The following is a 14,120-nucleotide window of genomic DNA, read 5'->3' as shown; positions in this document are numbered from 1 at the left end:
TCTCATGCCAATAACGCTCCTTTTCATTAATAGGACGGATTTAAAATAAATAGACGTTTATACTTATTATTCAATCACTCAAACCCCAGCATCCGTATTCTTGGGGGACATTCACCAAAAATAGCCGATCTACAAGCTCACCACAAGATGCATTGTGAGCTTGTAGATCGGCTATTTTTGGTCAATCTCCTTCAATGAGCAGTTAGTTGTGTTTAAATTACAAAGCTCAAAGCATCAAATGTTTTACAAGTACAGTACAACTGGCTGAGTTGAACTTTACTTGAGTTATTTTTCCATAAAACAACAACTCTTAACCAAAAATAGCCGATCTACAAGCTCACAATGCATCTTGTGGTGAGCTTGTAGATCGGCTATTTTTTGATGAATGTCCCCCAAGAATAGGGATGCTGGGGTTTGAGTGATTGAATAAGAAGTATAAACGTCTATTTATTTTAAATCCGTCCTATTAATGAAAAGGAGCATTATTGGCATGAGAAAACTTCCCCATTTGGTGTACAAGCATAGTTCCCTGGCTGCTACGATCTGTTGGAATGTGTGCACTGTATGTCGGTGCTGACTGGCGGAGCCGCGGAGGCAGAGACAAGCACAGACAAGGACGTCTTCACTAGCCTAAAACATGACGGTCGCGAGCGTTCATATCGCACGACCGTCATGCGTCTCCACTCCAGTGAGCCCGACTGTGGTTGTCTGCTGCAAAATCTCCGCAGGTTTGTCTGTCTGACCGTCTCGTTGTACAATAGATCTAGTGTAGCCGCCAGCATCTCCGCACTGCTGTGTTCAGGCTGTGTTCTGTGCATTGACTGCATTCGCTTCCTGACTACGGAGTCCACTGAGGCTCAAACATCACCGCATTTTGCGTTGCGCGTTAACTTTGCCAGGCTTAGAAAAATCATATTTTTATTGGTATGGTCATGACGGGCCGCACAGACAGGCGGTGCGGGCCGCATGCGGCCCGCGGGCCGCGGGTTGAGTAGCGCTGACCTAGATCATCCAGTACCTGAGGATAAATGCAGTCACTGAGATGTGACTAGTATAGTAGTGAAGAGAGAATGAGAGACATTGGAGGAGAGCAAGGTGAGATTGTCAGCATTTGTTGTGTATTTGCTCCAATTTTCTACCGCAGACATCTTCCATTACCTGCTAAGACACGGAGAGGCCCAGACAATCATCCCCTGCTACACTTCTATCAGAGCTCATACAGTAGACTCTGGCCTCTGTGCCGTCATCAACATCTCTGCCGTCAATGACGATGGCCTTTTACATTAGAACGTTCTTCGTTTAACCAATTTGAACCACATGAACCCCAGCATCTTTCTTCTGGGCATGCCGTAATGGCCGAACAATCAGAGAAAATAGGAGAGAATTCACTGGAAATAACAGCTCAAGAAGCTCACAATAATAATTATAATAATAATAATAATAGATACCCATTTCCTCCTGCGAGGGAAATTCAGTATTTTCAGCCCATCTCAGCTGATTCGCTGCCCACAAGGAGCGTTGCGACGTTGTGAGCTTGTAGATCTGCTATTTTCAGCAAAGAGATTTGGTTTATAGGGAAAAGGTAGAGTTCCCTGGTTGATCAGGGTTGGTCAACGAGGTCGACAGGTGGCACAGACCATCTGAAATGAGTTGGAGCAATGCAGAAAGGTTTCATTCATTTTCTCTTGGCACACGTTAATGTCACTTTTGTTTTGTCAGTGACGCTTTCAGTGTGTCACAGCCTAAAGACAATAAGTGCTGACTCGGAGTACTGATAGTGTTTCAGGTCTGTCAGATATGAATTCTGTCCACCAACAAAACATTCAATGAACAAAGCAATCAACAAACGAAACCCTCCATTTTTTTAATTCTTTTCCCCACATTTTCTATGCCGGTCCTCACAAAACCAGGACCACAATGAGGACTTTAAATGTATGGGTCTAGGCTGTGTGTCTGTGTGATGTGCACGAGGCTGGGACTGGCAAACTAAAAGCCCAGCCTGGGCCACACAATGCTTACTGCTGCAGGATTGGTGAAGTGGGCTGCTGTGACCGGCTCGTCACATTCAATCTCCTGCACTAATACACCTGCCATCCATCACACACAGCATATGGCCTTTATCGCTCGCACCAATTCCGCCTGCTTTTTCCATTATAGCCAGCCGCTGAAACTATATCAAGCACAATCACGTCTTTCGCTCTACAGTAATTCCTTCCTTCGAAGCGTCCTTCCCGTTTCATTTGCAAAATTACAACAACAAACAAATGCAAAAGAAAAAGGTGACAGTTCTGCAGTGTCTTTCGGAGCCATGGTCCTTGGAGAGTGTGTGTGTGTGTGTGTGTGTGTGTGTGTGTGTCTCTCGTAGGGATGGGACGATAAGCAATATTATCGTTTATCGTGATAAAAAACACACACGATAATCGTATCGTGATGATTTAATTTAGCGTGATTATCGTTTATCGAGATAAAAAACACTCACGGTAATCGTATCGTGATGATTTAATTTAGCGTGATATCGTCCTCCGTCATGCACTGGGATCAATTCACCATTTATTTGCCGAGCTGCATACCGGTTCCACTTAAACCCTCTATAATTGGTAAAAGGTCATTATAATATACGTAGTTGATAGTCTTTTTTTCCACTCCATCAAATGTATTTGCGTTGCAAGCTTGTAGTTCTGCTATTTTTTGGCAAATGTTCCGCCCCAGGATAATGGGTTTTGATTATCGCGATAATATTGTAAATCGCAATTTATTTTGTCACAATAATCGCAATATGACATTTTCATATCGTCCCATCCCTAGTGTGTAGTTGTTCAGAGATACCCACTCTGGAAGGGATGAGGTAGCTATTAAAACCATCAATCAGGCTGACTGGAGCTGCAGCAAGCAAGGACACACAGACACTGCTTTTACTGTACAGAGATGCTCAGGAGGGAGGAAGAGGAGAGACAAAGAGAAGTCCAAGAAGTAAAGGGAGGTGAAGAGAGAGACAGAACACCATAAGGAACCCCACCATTAGAAACAAGAAATAAGGTACACTACACTTCATTATATCACAGTCAGATGGAGATGATCTAAAAGCTAAAGGTTGTTTGCTATGCGTGTTTGGTACGGTTAAGCAGCTACAGCTCAGCAGTGGAATGGTGACTGTCCAGTTGTCATCTATACTGACATCAAAGTGTGTGTTTAATCTGATTATTTTATAAACTGACACTAAATGGATCAAAAACTCCCACCCTATGCCACAGAGTTCAACGTTCGGCAAATCAAGACAGCAGGGGACCATAAAGCCACACAGGGTACCTTGGCAGCTCCCTCAGCCTTGAGATCCAACAGAAAGGCCACCTGTGGTAGCAAGGCATTCAGAGACGGAGAAAAATACCCTCACTCATTTACATGTAATTGACATGGCCATGAATGGAGGGGGAGGAATTGGCCTCCCTGTTTATGCTTTAAAAAGCCCTCCAATGTGGCTTGAAATCACCGTGTCCCGGCAAGCCTTTGAAACTGGATAACCGGATCTTTGGGCGATGTAGGGCCCCCTATGGCAGAGAGGCGAGGCCATGGCAACGATGGCAACATGAGTTGTTTTGAAGCGGTAGCCTATGTGTTGTTACCGGGTCTGGAGTCTGGACATAGGACCTGACAGGACCACCTTAATGTCAAAGACAGAGTAAGTGAGCAGCATTGCCCCATGAGAGTTAACAATACAGGTATAGGTTTTATGTAATCATTTGTATGTGTTTAGTCAGACGGCTGCACAAATGTACATCGATATTTTATTTCATAAGAGTTCAGTATTTTTATTATTTTGTACTGGCTGCACATGGTGTTGGTGTGACAGCATAATTTGGTAATTTGAACTTCATTTTTGGGTGTGTTCAAATTCTTCAGAAGACAAAAACAAAATGCAACATCCTATCCATGCTTTCAAACTACTGTACATAATAATCAGGGTTGTATGTCCGTTTATGTTATGCGACAATAACGATGATTCTGATGTGGGCCCTACTCTCAGAATGTCTTGCATCGTCCCTTTTGCAATATACTGTATGTTCTATCACCTGACAAAGTGATTATAAATTGAAGGGACTTGCGAGAAGACCCACAAAAACAAATCCTTTTGGAGGGATTGGGGTGGGGGACCCACTACACCTCTGATTGGTCTGTTAAAAAGCCCAAAGGAAAACCTGGGCCCCATCTTTTCACAATACCATCACAGGCTGAGGATTAAGGAAGGAGCGGAGTTCACACGACTCCCCTTTCATCACTGCAGCACTCTTCTCTCAACAGGAGACTCCTATACTGCAGTGTACAGCTATAGCTCGTTTCCTATTCTGTGTGTATGTCCATCCAGCAGGAAAAAAAGTTATAACATTATGTCATTTGGTAAAGAATGGATTCATCTATTAAATAGCTGAAACAGTAGCTAGCTGAATCCATTCGCTGAGGCATTCACAAATTAAACCAGGTGATAATATGTAGCACTAGCAAAAGGTTAGCAAACCAGACTAGACAACTGCATCATACCTGCGGAAGGAAAACATGGCCAAGACCTTTTTCATTTTACATTGGCCCTAGGCCATCAGATTCCAGATTAGCAATACTGAAAGAGTCTGCAGTAACCCAGTAGAAACATCACCAAACACGAAGGAAGAAAAACAAACAAACAAACTAGCAAGTCACTCTGTCATCAAGTAATTAAGAGAATTAACCAGGAGGACGTGGCCTGGTTGGAGGATTATAACGGAGTGGGGAGGAGAGAGGGGGGTAAACAGTGGACGAGGCAATGACCTTCTGCTTAATGAGGCACTGGGGTCTCCTTCAAATCCGCCCTATTATCCTGTTAATGGATCCAGGAGGGATTCCTTTAGATGGCGTTAAGGATTTCCCCCAGAGAGAGTTAAAGACAAAGTGGAATGAGGATGAGAGAGTGTGTGTATGTGTGTGTGTGTGTGGGGGGGGGGGGGGGTAAGAGAGGTAAGAGAGATGTAGAGAGATTCCTGGAAAAATATAAAGTGAAGACAGAAAGGGAAGAATGAGAAGATGGGGCAGTATAGATCCCCTGGAGAGTGGTAAAAATAAGAGGGACCAGACAGAGATGGAGAGAGGGGAGGTTGGGGTAAGATATGGGGCCCGGTGCACAATTTTATTCCTCCCTGGTTCGCTGCTTGACCCCTCATTCAGGTCAATTGGTCATGCTGTTTTTCCCTTCCCTCTTGGACACTCGCAGCCAGGCTCGCAGCCAAGCACAGACTAAAACACGGCACTCCTCCTCTCGTGAGCCGAGCAGTAAGAGCGACTGAGCGGGCCGACTGTCAGTAGATCTGGGTCTGGCTCGCAGACGTCAGGCCAGGAATGAGCTGTGTCAAACCTCAGCGGCGTGGGAGGAAAAGCTGGCTGTTCACCGAGGCACAAGGATTGGCTCTCAATCAGGGGCGTGCTAATCAAGCTGTGTGTTGTTAATGCAATGGTCACAAGTGCAATATTTCACAACACTGGAACTCTGTGCTAGTGAGTCTCCCCCCCACCTTTTCATGTCTGAGTTTATTTTGTGTGCAATGGATGTGAGACGTGTGACGTCACGGAGAGATGTTGAGGAAAAGAGAAACACACAAGGGGCAAACAAAGAGAAAGGGAGGGGTGGACTGGACTGGACACAGGAAGTGTGGTATCAAATAACACAAGGAAGAGTGGCCGGAGGGAGTATGACTTGGGTCAGAAGAGGATAAGAGAGTGTTGTGGCCTTGAAGAGTAGAATGGAGCCATCCACTGGGGATTTAGTGTTGTGCCCACACACACATGGAAACATGCACACACACGAAGAAACACATTGAAAACATCATAACTGACAGCCAAATGCAATAATTGCTCAAAAAAACCTCTTCCCTTCAGGCCAGACAAACCTTGTTGAAATTAAATCAAAACGACGTCCAAAGAAAGCATTCAAATGAACTTATATAGCCTCCTTCTGAGCAGGCGTGGTCTGTTTTCATAGCTAAGCTAATAGGCTCTTTGAAGCTGCCCCTCAGAAAAGACACTTGAAAAAGAGAATGAAAAAGAGAGACCATTCTCTACTTCGATGTATTCCAGATGCTGATGTAATTTTATTTGGGGGAATCACAGAGCCAGGAGTGACTTAGCCTTGCCACAAGAGACACATCAAGCGAGCAGAAGAGAGTTGAAGTGTGAAACAATGCAAGGCATGCTGACCAGAGTCCACAAATGACACAAGTCTTATTGTGCTATTAGAAAGCCTAAAAAGACACATCACCCACGATGGAGGTAAAGAAATGCTTTGTTTCAAACCACACAGTACAGCAATACAAGCTATTATGTATAATGCTGTTGGGTAACTAAAGATCCGATGAACAAATGCTTTCAATGTGTACAGTTTACAGTACAGTGCAAGCCTCATGGAAGATGGAACAATGGCATCATTTAAAAGGCCACGTTAAAAAGGATGTAGAGTTGAAGTGATCGCTCTCAAGCACTCTCCCTTTCTGAGCTGTACGTTTGTGTGCCATGCAACACGATGTTGTGGGCAAAAAATGGCACAGCTAAAATTCACTTCATTTTTTTAATCAGGGCACCTAAGTGGCAGATTGGTTATGGTAGTTGTCGCCCCCCCCCCCCCCCTCCTCCCAAATTCCACTGTGGACACCTGTGGTATGTGTGCCACGCCCCCTCTTTCCCATCGCTCTCTGCTTCCTGCGCCTTCATGAATGAATATTATATTAACATACAAACATACTTTTATGATATATCCAGTAATCCATTTGTGACCATTGTGCCGATTATGCAGGACCGCAATGTTTGCACAATTTCCCAGATGGCATTGTTGCATGTAAATAAATGGAAACACTGCCTCTCTCACACACACACACACACACACACACACACACACAGTCAAGACTGCCGCTCCAACCTCCAACACATGCAGCAGATAATATCAGTGTGATCATCTGCAAAACATGCAGGTTGTGACAGAACAAAATTAGACCACCTGACACTGATACCCCGACCTGTGTCCCTTATTTCTCTGTTGCAAATCCTTTAAGCCTGAGTAAGCTATATCAAGCAATGGGGCGTTCTTCACACAATGCCACTGATACAGCAAGGGAGGGAGAGGGTTGATTGCCATAGGGGGGGTAAAAAGGTAGGCTTTTAGTCACAATAGCCTACTGGTAATGGCAATATAACATTTTATCCCTTACATTACCAGTACTGTGACAGTGTGAGGTGTTGCCGTTATGCAATACAAACGACAGACAAAGAGTGTTGAAGAAAGGGTGGTGAAACTGGTCATATAACATGATTAGTACCGTTGTGCGAGTCATTACTCTATTGTTTTCTTGTGCCATCACTGCCATGCCCATGGGCACCGCAGCGCAGCGCACGCATAGACTGATACACCGGGCGGTGTCTTTTACTAGAATGCGCGGGTAACGCAAGTGCCAAACTCCGCGGATCCCTGGAAACACAACCCCCAAGGAGGGCAGGCGAGGCTAGAGGCTGCGGTGTGTGTGTGTGTGTGTGTGTGTGTGTGTGTGTGTGTGTGTGTGTGTGTGTGTGCGTGCGTGCGTGTGTGAACAATCCACAGGTTGCTGTAAACAGAACAAAAGCGAAAAGGGAAGACATATCCCATTACATATGCCACATGCACACCCGGCATAAAGACAAGCCAAATGCCGAATACCGATCCATGTATGGTCAATGTAACGTGCGCTGCACACCGCCCCATATGATGATGCAGCGGGGCCAGTGAAAACAAAGCCACCGTATGGATCCTCTCTCATCGCTGCAACGAGCAATATGGAGACGTTTAAAGCCCCCCGCGGTACACTGCGTAATGCACGAGTTCAATACACGAGTTCAGCTGCCTTATATTGTTTTTGCATTGGGGGGGTTGGCAGGGTAACCGGTAGAGGTATTCGTTGGCAGGGATCGCAGGGGTTTGCGTGCCCACTAGCTCAGGTTTATAGTTCTGGAAGGACAAGGAGTTATGACGAGCCGTTGCACTCACACGCACACCAGGGTCGCTCAGCGCCTCTTGTCTCTACTAGTAAAAATACAAAAATAAACTATGCTACTCTCCAAAACAAAGATTGGTCTAAGATGTTGAAAGCCTACTTTCCTTAGTGGGAACACTGGGAGCCCCCCACCTCACGTCTAAAATACACTTTTTTGGCCAGAAAAGAAAATATTTCACCGGAGGTTTTAGCTACTCCACAGCGCCCTCTACAGATCGTGTCATTAGACATTTCCATTGACCAGCATTTGCCTTCCGGTGAAATATTTTTCTTTTCTGGCTAAAAAAAGTATATTTTAGACGTTTGATGGGGGGCTCAGAGTGTTGCCACTAAGAACAGTAGGCCTTCACCTCCCCAAAGCCGTCTTTGTTTTGGTGAGTAGCGAAACTGTATTTTGATATTTTCACTGCCGACGAGAGGGTGCGCAGCCTTTACTGCGGCGCAAGGAATCAACGGTGACACAGCGTGAACTCCTAACGCCATGGACCAGAGCTTCTTGGAGCCCACCAACGTCCGCCACCCTACACCGCGTGGCACGTACACTACACACAGGGTGACTGACTGACGACCACCATCATGAGAGCTGAAAGAGCAGGGAGGTTAGAGAGCTCGTTTTACCTGCAGGTGTTGCCCCGAAGATCCGCACCACAGGCACCTTCTTGACGTCACTCTCTCTGAATTCAGAGTAACACACGTCCAGGTCTTTGATGGGACTCGCTATGTAATAGTCTGCGGTAACGATGCGCACTGCAAACATGACTGCAAAACTAGTACTAACCCCGGTGCACTGCACGAGAGAGAGAGCCGGGGCAGTGACAGTCTCTGAAACCAAGAGGAGGTGGCAAACGGTCACGTCGGAAGAAACGACGGAAAAAAAAACCCGGCAATGCCACCGATTATTGCAGAAACGACGGGGGGAAATGTGCTGTTCAACGTGGTGGGGGGGTCTTCTGGGTCCGGTGGTGGTGCCCCGCCGCCACCATGATTTCCATTTCCAGCCGCTTTGCTTTCAGCTAAACACGACGAGTAATCCGAGCTGCAGCTGTCTCTGAGAGTCCATAACGTTACTGTAACGTAACGGCGGAGGGTCCCGTGATTTCAGTGTTTAGTTTCAGACGGGTTTAACAAACATTCCAGCCTTCCTTCTTGTCGGTCCGTCCGTCCGTCCGTCCGTGTGGCAGCAGAGCGAGCAGTGCTCCTACACGGGCTCAGAAGAGAGTAGTTGCCTGCAGTCTCTCCAGCCCAGCACACAGCAGCCACCACCGTGCCTCTTCTTCCATAACAGGCTAGCTGCCCGCGGTAGCTAACATGCCATGGGTTTAAAACCACTGGTTCCCAAATACCGGGTCGGGACCCATTTGTGGGCCGCGGACACGTTTTTATGAGTCCCTTATTTTTTAATGTCTTGTTTTTAATTATTATTATTTCAAAACATTTTCAGAAAACATAACATAAGATTTTCATTAATAATACAAAAAATCAAAGATTTTTCTAAGTAATGCCATGAATAAATTAAGAAGCTGGCTAGTGAACCAAATAGCCGCTCTACAAGCTCAAAACGCGGTGCGAAGCAACACTTTGTGAGCTTATAGATCTGCTGTTTTCACTAGTTTGGGTGTTTGGTGGGTCCCGGGGCAAACGTCTGATTTCTCTTTTTTTGGTCACGGCCCACGGGCTAAAAAGTTTGGGAACCACTGGGTTTAAACAGTGCGGTCATGAAAGCTATTTATACTGAACCTCCAAGAAAGATATTTATCCAAACGACTTTCCTTGCCACCTTTCCTCCCAATTCCCCCTCTCTTTCCATCTGCACCCAGCGCTAGAGTTGCTGTTGCTGCCGCATGTCCTGTATGAGATTGTCTTATTCAGCAACAGGAAAGTCTTCGACTTCTTTGCCGTCGTTTAGATTGCAAAATGTGAATGTGATAATCAAAAGTATGTTGAGCGGTCTTGTGTGGGGTGTTCCACTATGTCCTGGGTGTCCTCTTGACCTGAACAATCTCTCAATCTGACTATCAACAACATAACGTCCTCTGGCAACCCTCAATAACCCTGCCCTCCCCGACCACATTCCTTCCTTGTGTGTCTAGTAGTGTGTTGTGTTGCGTTGTCTTCTGTCTCCTGTAATGGGGAAGAGCTGCGTCAAGCACGCATCCATGGCCAAGCAACATCCCGTGTGATATTTTCAAAATAAAAGACAATAATTACAAAAGCTAGTATTACAAAAGCTAGTTAAGGATGTCCATAATTACAACACCAGAGGCAGTGCCACAGATCACGTTCAACCCAGAGTCAACTCAAAGAAAGGGCCAAACTCGTTCTTCTGCTATACCACAAAAATGTGGAATGCCTTACCGAAGGCCACAAAGGAGTGTGGATCACTAGCATCCTTTAAAATTGCCCTGAAAAACCACTTACAGGCAGCAGCCGTTCGCAACTGGTAAAAACCTAGCCCAACCCTACCCTCCCCTGCCCCTTCCTTGTATAGCCTACTGTTTGTTTAGCCTTACTGTTTTCTTTTTTTTTTCCTTTTCTTTACATATCTACTGCATAGTACTGTGTTCTATTTGTCTGTCATTCAATGTTATATGAGATACTTTAATGGTTTCCTGTTGAAATAAGCTTAGTCTTTTCATGGATCTCCTTTTAGTAGACCTTGTACCAGTGAACTGTACCGTCATGAATCTGTACATTTTCCTATGCAAACTTCTAATAAAGCCTTCAATCAATCAATCAATCTATTTCTCCGGCGAATGTTCGCCATGCTTACATGATTCTTACCGCACGTTGTATCCAAAAAGTAAAGGTTGTTTTAGCTTCTCTCAGATGTATAATTTTGGAGCGGTGGAGAAAATCTAAGCGATGGTTTGAAACAAGCGTTTAAATCGCTGTTTTAGTCAGCATGTGGACAGTTTCCCCCCCAATGAAATGAACTGAAGCAGTTATGCGCATGCGTGACTGGCCACTAATCTGTGTTCACAGAAATGTTTCGCCACCAAGCGGGTGAGAAAACTGGCCACTAGGCTGACTAAAACAGTGATTTAAACGCGTGTTTCAACCCGTCGCTTAGATTTTCTCCACCGCTCCAAAACTATACATCTGAGAGAAGCTAAAACAACCTTTTACTTTTTGGACGATGCGGTAAAGATAAGAATCATCTTAGCGTGGTGAACAATCGCCGGAGAAATCTCATTTAGGCAGCTAAAGCCGAGGAACCTCATCTCGGAGCAAAATAGGCCAACTGCCGAGTGTATGTTTGTGTACTGATTCACATTTTCAAAAGTCTTATAGTTGGATTATAGCCTAAGTACTCTACCTACACGTACAACATATTATATATAAATCGGGGTTTTACAGTGACCCGAGAGGCCGACACACACTTAAATGTCTCAAATATCTTTAAGTTGAAAGCCAAAGTAGCAGAACAGGAATTGATATTGCGAGTTATTACGGGTCACTTGACGTTGCCTCTGACTGCCGCATCAAACACGGGTCAGTGAGTAGATCTGACCTGTTCCCACTCCTTCACTCCCTTGCCTTCCCTTGACTACAACAATAAATAATAGGGGGGATTTTTTATGGGGAAATGAATAATCAAGGTTCACAACACACACACACACACACACACACACACACACACACACACACACACACACACACACACACACACACACACACACACACACACAAAGGTACACACATGTAAATAACTAGCTCTGGTCCATAGCGTTAGAAGAACTCCTTCTAATATGGATCAGAGCTAGTAAATATAGCATGATATGCAACACAAAACTCTAGGGAAGCAAGAATAAAGCAGCAGATTTCAAATCACAAATCTTGCAACTGAAATTATTACATTCAAACTATGTGTCCATATGCAAGAGAGAGTCAGACAGCGTCACATGAATCAGAATGTCCCAGACAGTCATTCTTGTGCTGTGACAGTAGCTTTGCGCTGACTAAATGCCTGTGTAGATAAAGGCGGCCTGAAGAAAAAGTTAGAAATATTAATCATAATAGGCCTATATGATTCCTTATGTTCAAAATGCCTTAATTCATATTCAATCCGAGTTATTCTGGTTGACTCACAAACCCTATACCCTAATCTCATTGATTCAGTTCAGTGGTTAAGGTGTTTTGCTTGCCCAAGTATGTTACAGCACAATAACAATATCAAAACAAAGTTGGGCAGACTTGGCTCAGCTGCTCAGGTGGTAAATAAGGTGTCTGGAGACTGGAATGTTCCCAGTTTGATCCCTGGCTCGTCCTGAGAGTCCTAACATTGCTTTCTATGAGCAATGGGGCTGTTAAGTCTGACATCATTTTGTAGGCAGAGGAGAACTTTTGGGCCCAAAAAAAGCGAATCTTTTTACTATTTACTAATTTTTCTTCTCTTTGTTGTTGAAAGGAAAGTGGTAGAATTATACTTTAGTCGTTATTTTTGTCTCGGATCTGTTGAAATAGCGAGGGACAGATATTGACAATAAATCTGCTTGGAGGTCTGACTACAAAATGATGTCACGGCTTAAAAGCCCCATACACTAAACTGCTCCTGATGAGCAGGTTGGTGCCCTGCATGGTTCTCTGTGTGTGAATAGGTGATACAGTGAATAGAAAGTGCTTTGGATAAAGTTATGAAAATGGAGACCAGCATTCTCTTTTCGGTTTTCAACCTCCAAGATAGTTTTTACTGTTAGTACAAGGTCACTGGGTCACTATTACAGTACTCACTATACCCAATGGCCCTGCATTGGCAAACTACTGTGCTCCATTCTTAGCTATATCTCTACTATGCTCCTTTCAGTATTCAGTATGTGCATACCTAACATAATGGCCTATAGCAGGCAGTCATATGGATGTGCTGAGCACGCTGCTTTCTTCGCCACCGAAAGGGCCATAAACCTATCCAAACAGCCAGTTTGGTCCGGGTCATGCTGGGGACACCGCTCCCAATGACTCTCCCAACGATGACAAATGTTTCATTAACATTTTCATCTAGATGTAGTCATGGCATCTGTCAGTAGGAGGGAGTATGTGCGCTCTGACCTTGAGTAAGAGTTTGGGCACTATTTGCTGGAGTCAGTCAGCATGACTCAAGAGGAGCTGAACCAATGAGCCATCACCTGTTTATGTATGCCTGTAAAAAAAAAAAAAAAAAAAGAGGCATAGGAGTGACTGCAGGGACAGATTTGACAGTAAACTATTCATGAAATACAATGCATGACAGACACCTGTGACAGGTGGTGCCCACTTGATAACCTCAAAGAACACCCTCATTCTCACATAGCCACTATCCTCTGACATTCAAAACTGGTTTGTAGGCTAAAGAAGCAGTTATATCCCTGAACAGCACAGGCGAAAGTTACATTTTATTCCAAGCATTGGTAAATCAAGGTCACACACCTGATCAGCTCTGAGACAGGTGCTCAGGCAGGGATCAAACAAAGAATCCATCAAGAGACCTCCTTCAGGCATCTCTGACCAAAACATTGCCTAAATAGAGTTGTCCTTATTGTGCAAGTACAGAGTGTGTGTGGTTTATTTATTTATGCTTTGGCCTTGGTAAATACTTCTCAGTCAAGGAACATTTTTAAGAAATGGGTCTCACAACTTATGAAACCCATCTCCTTAATAAATAAGTTTATAGAAAATCAGCGGAAACAACCACATTTATGTGTTCATATATTGTTTACTCTTCCCCTTTGTTCCATTTGGTCAGGTCACCCAGCTCTTTGCTGTTATCCAGAGGAACAGCCCCACTTTGCTCTAGTTAATCACTCACTTTGTTGATAAGCTGACATGTTCGGTTCAACACGCCAGACCTACACGAAACAGCACTTTCTAGCTCCCTTCACAGCCAGGACTGTAAACAAAGAGCAGAACAAAACAAAACACAAAAAACGCAATCTGAACCTACTGTTTTAGTACATAACTGAGTTATATGTCTGTTGACTCTGTTCTGGTAATGTTTCCCAAACATAGTGTCTCAACTCGCAGCCCATTTTGGGTAAAAAAAATATAAAATTAAGAAGAAATCAGGAATGTTTATAAAAAACAAATTTCAAAAATGTAAATGGAAATGAA

General features: G+C 44.4%; 1 protein-coding gene across 1 annotated transcript in view; it reads right to left on the bottom strand.

Annotated features, from left to right (window-relative positions):
- Positions 1 to 9,989, bottom strand: part of rev3l (REV3 like, DNA directed polymerase zeta catalytic subunit) — a 115,979-nt gene extending 105,990 nt beyond the window's left edge. The window contains exon 1 of the mRNA XM_080745163.1: positions 8,655 to 9,989. Within this exon, the coding sequence (XP_080601289.1) occupies positions 8,655 to 8,793 (139 nt within the window). The 5' untranslated portion in view covers positions 8,794 to 9,989. The remainder of the gene's footprint in view (positions 1 to 8,654) is intronic.
- Between the last annotated feature and the right edge of the window lie 4,131 nt (positions 9,990 to 14,120).

This window comes from Nannobrachium achirus, assembly GCF_963921795.1.
Source record: "Nannobrachium achirus genome assembly, chromosome: 16".
Lineage (NCBI taxonomy): Eukaryota > Metazoa > Chordata > Actinopteri > Myctophiformes > Myctophidae > Nannobrachium > Nannobrachium achirus.
This window is presented reverse-complemented; position numbering and strand designations above follow the sequence as displayed.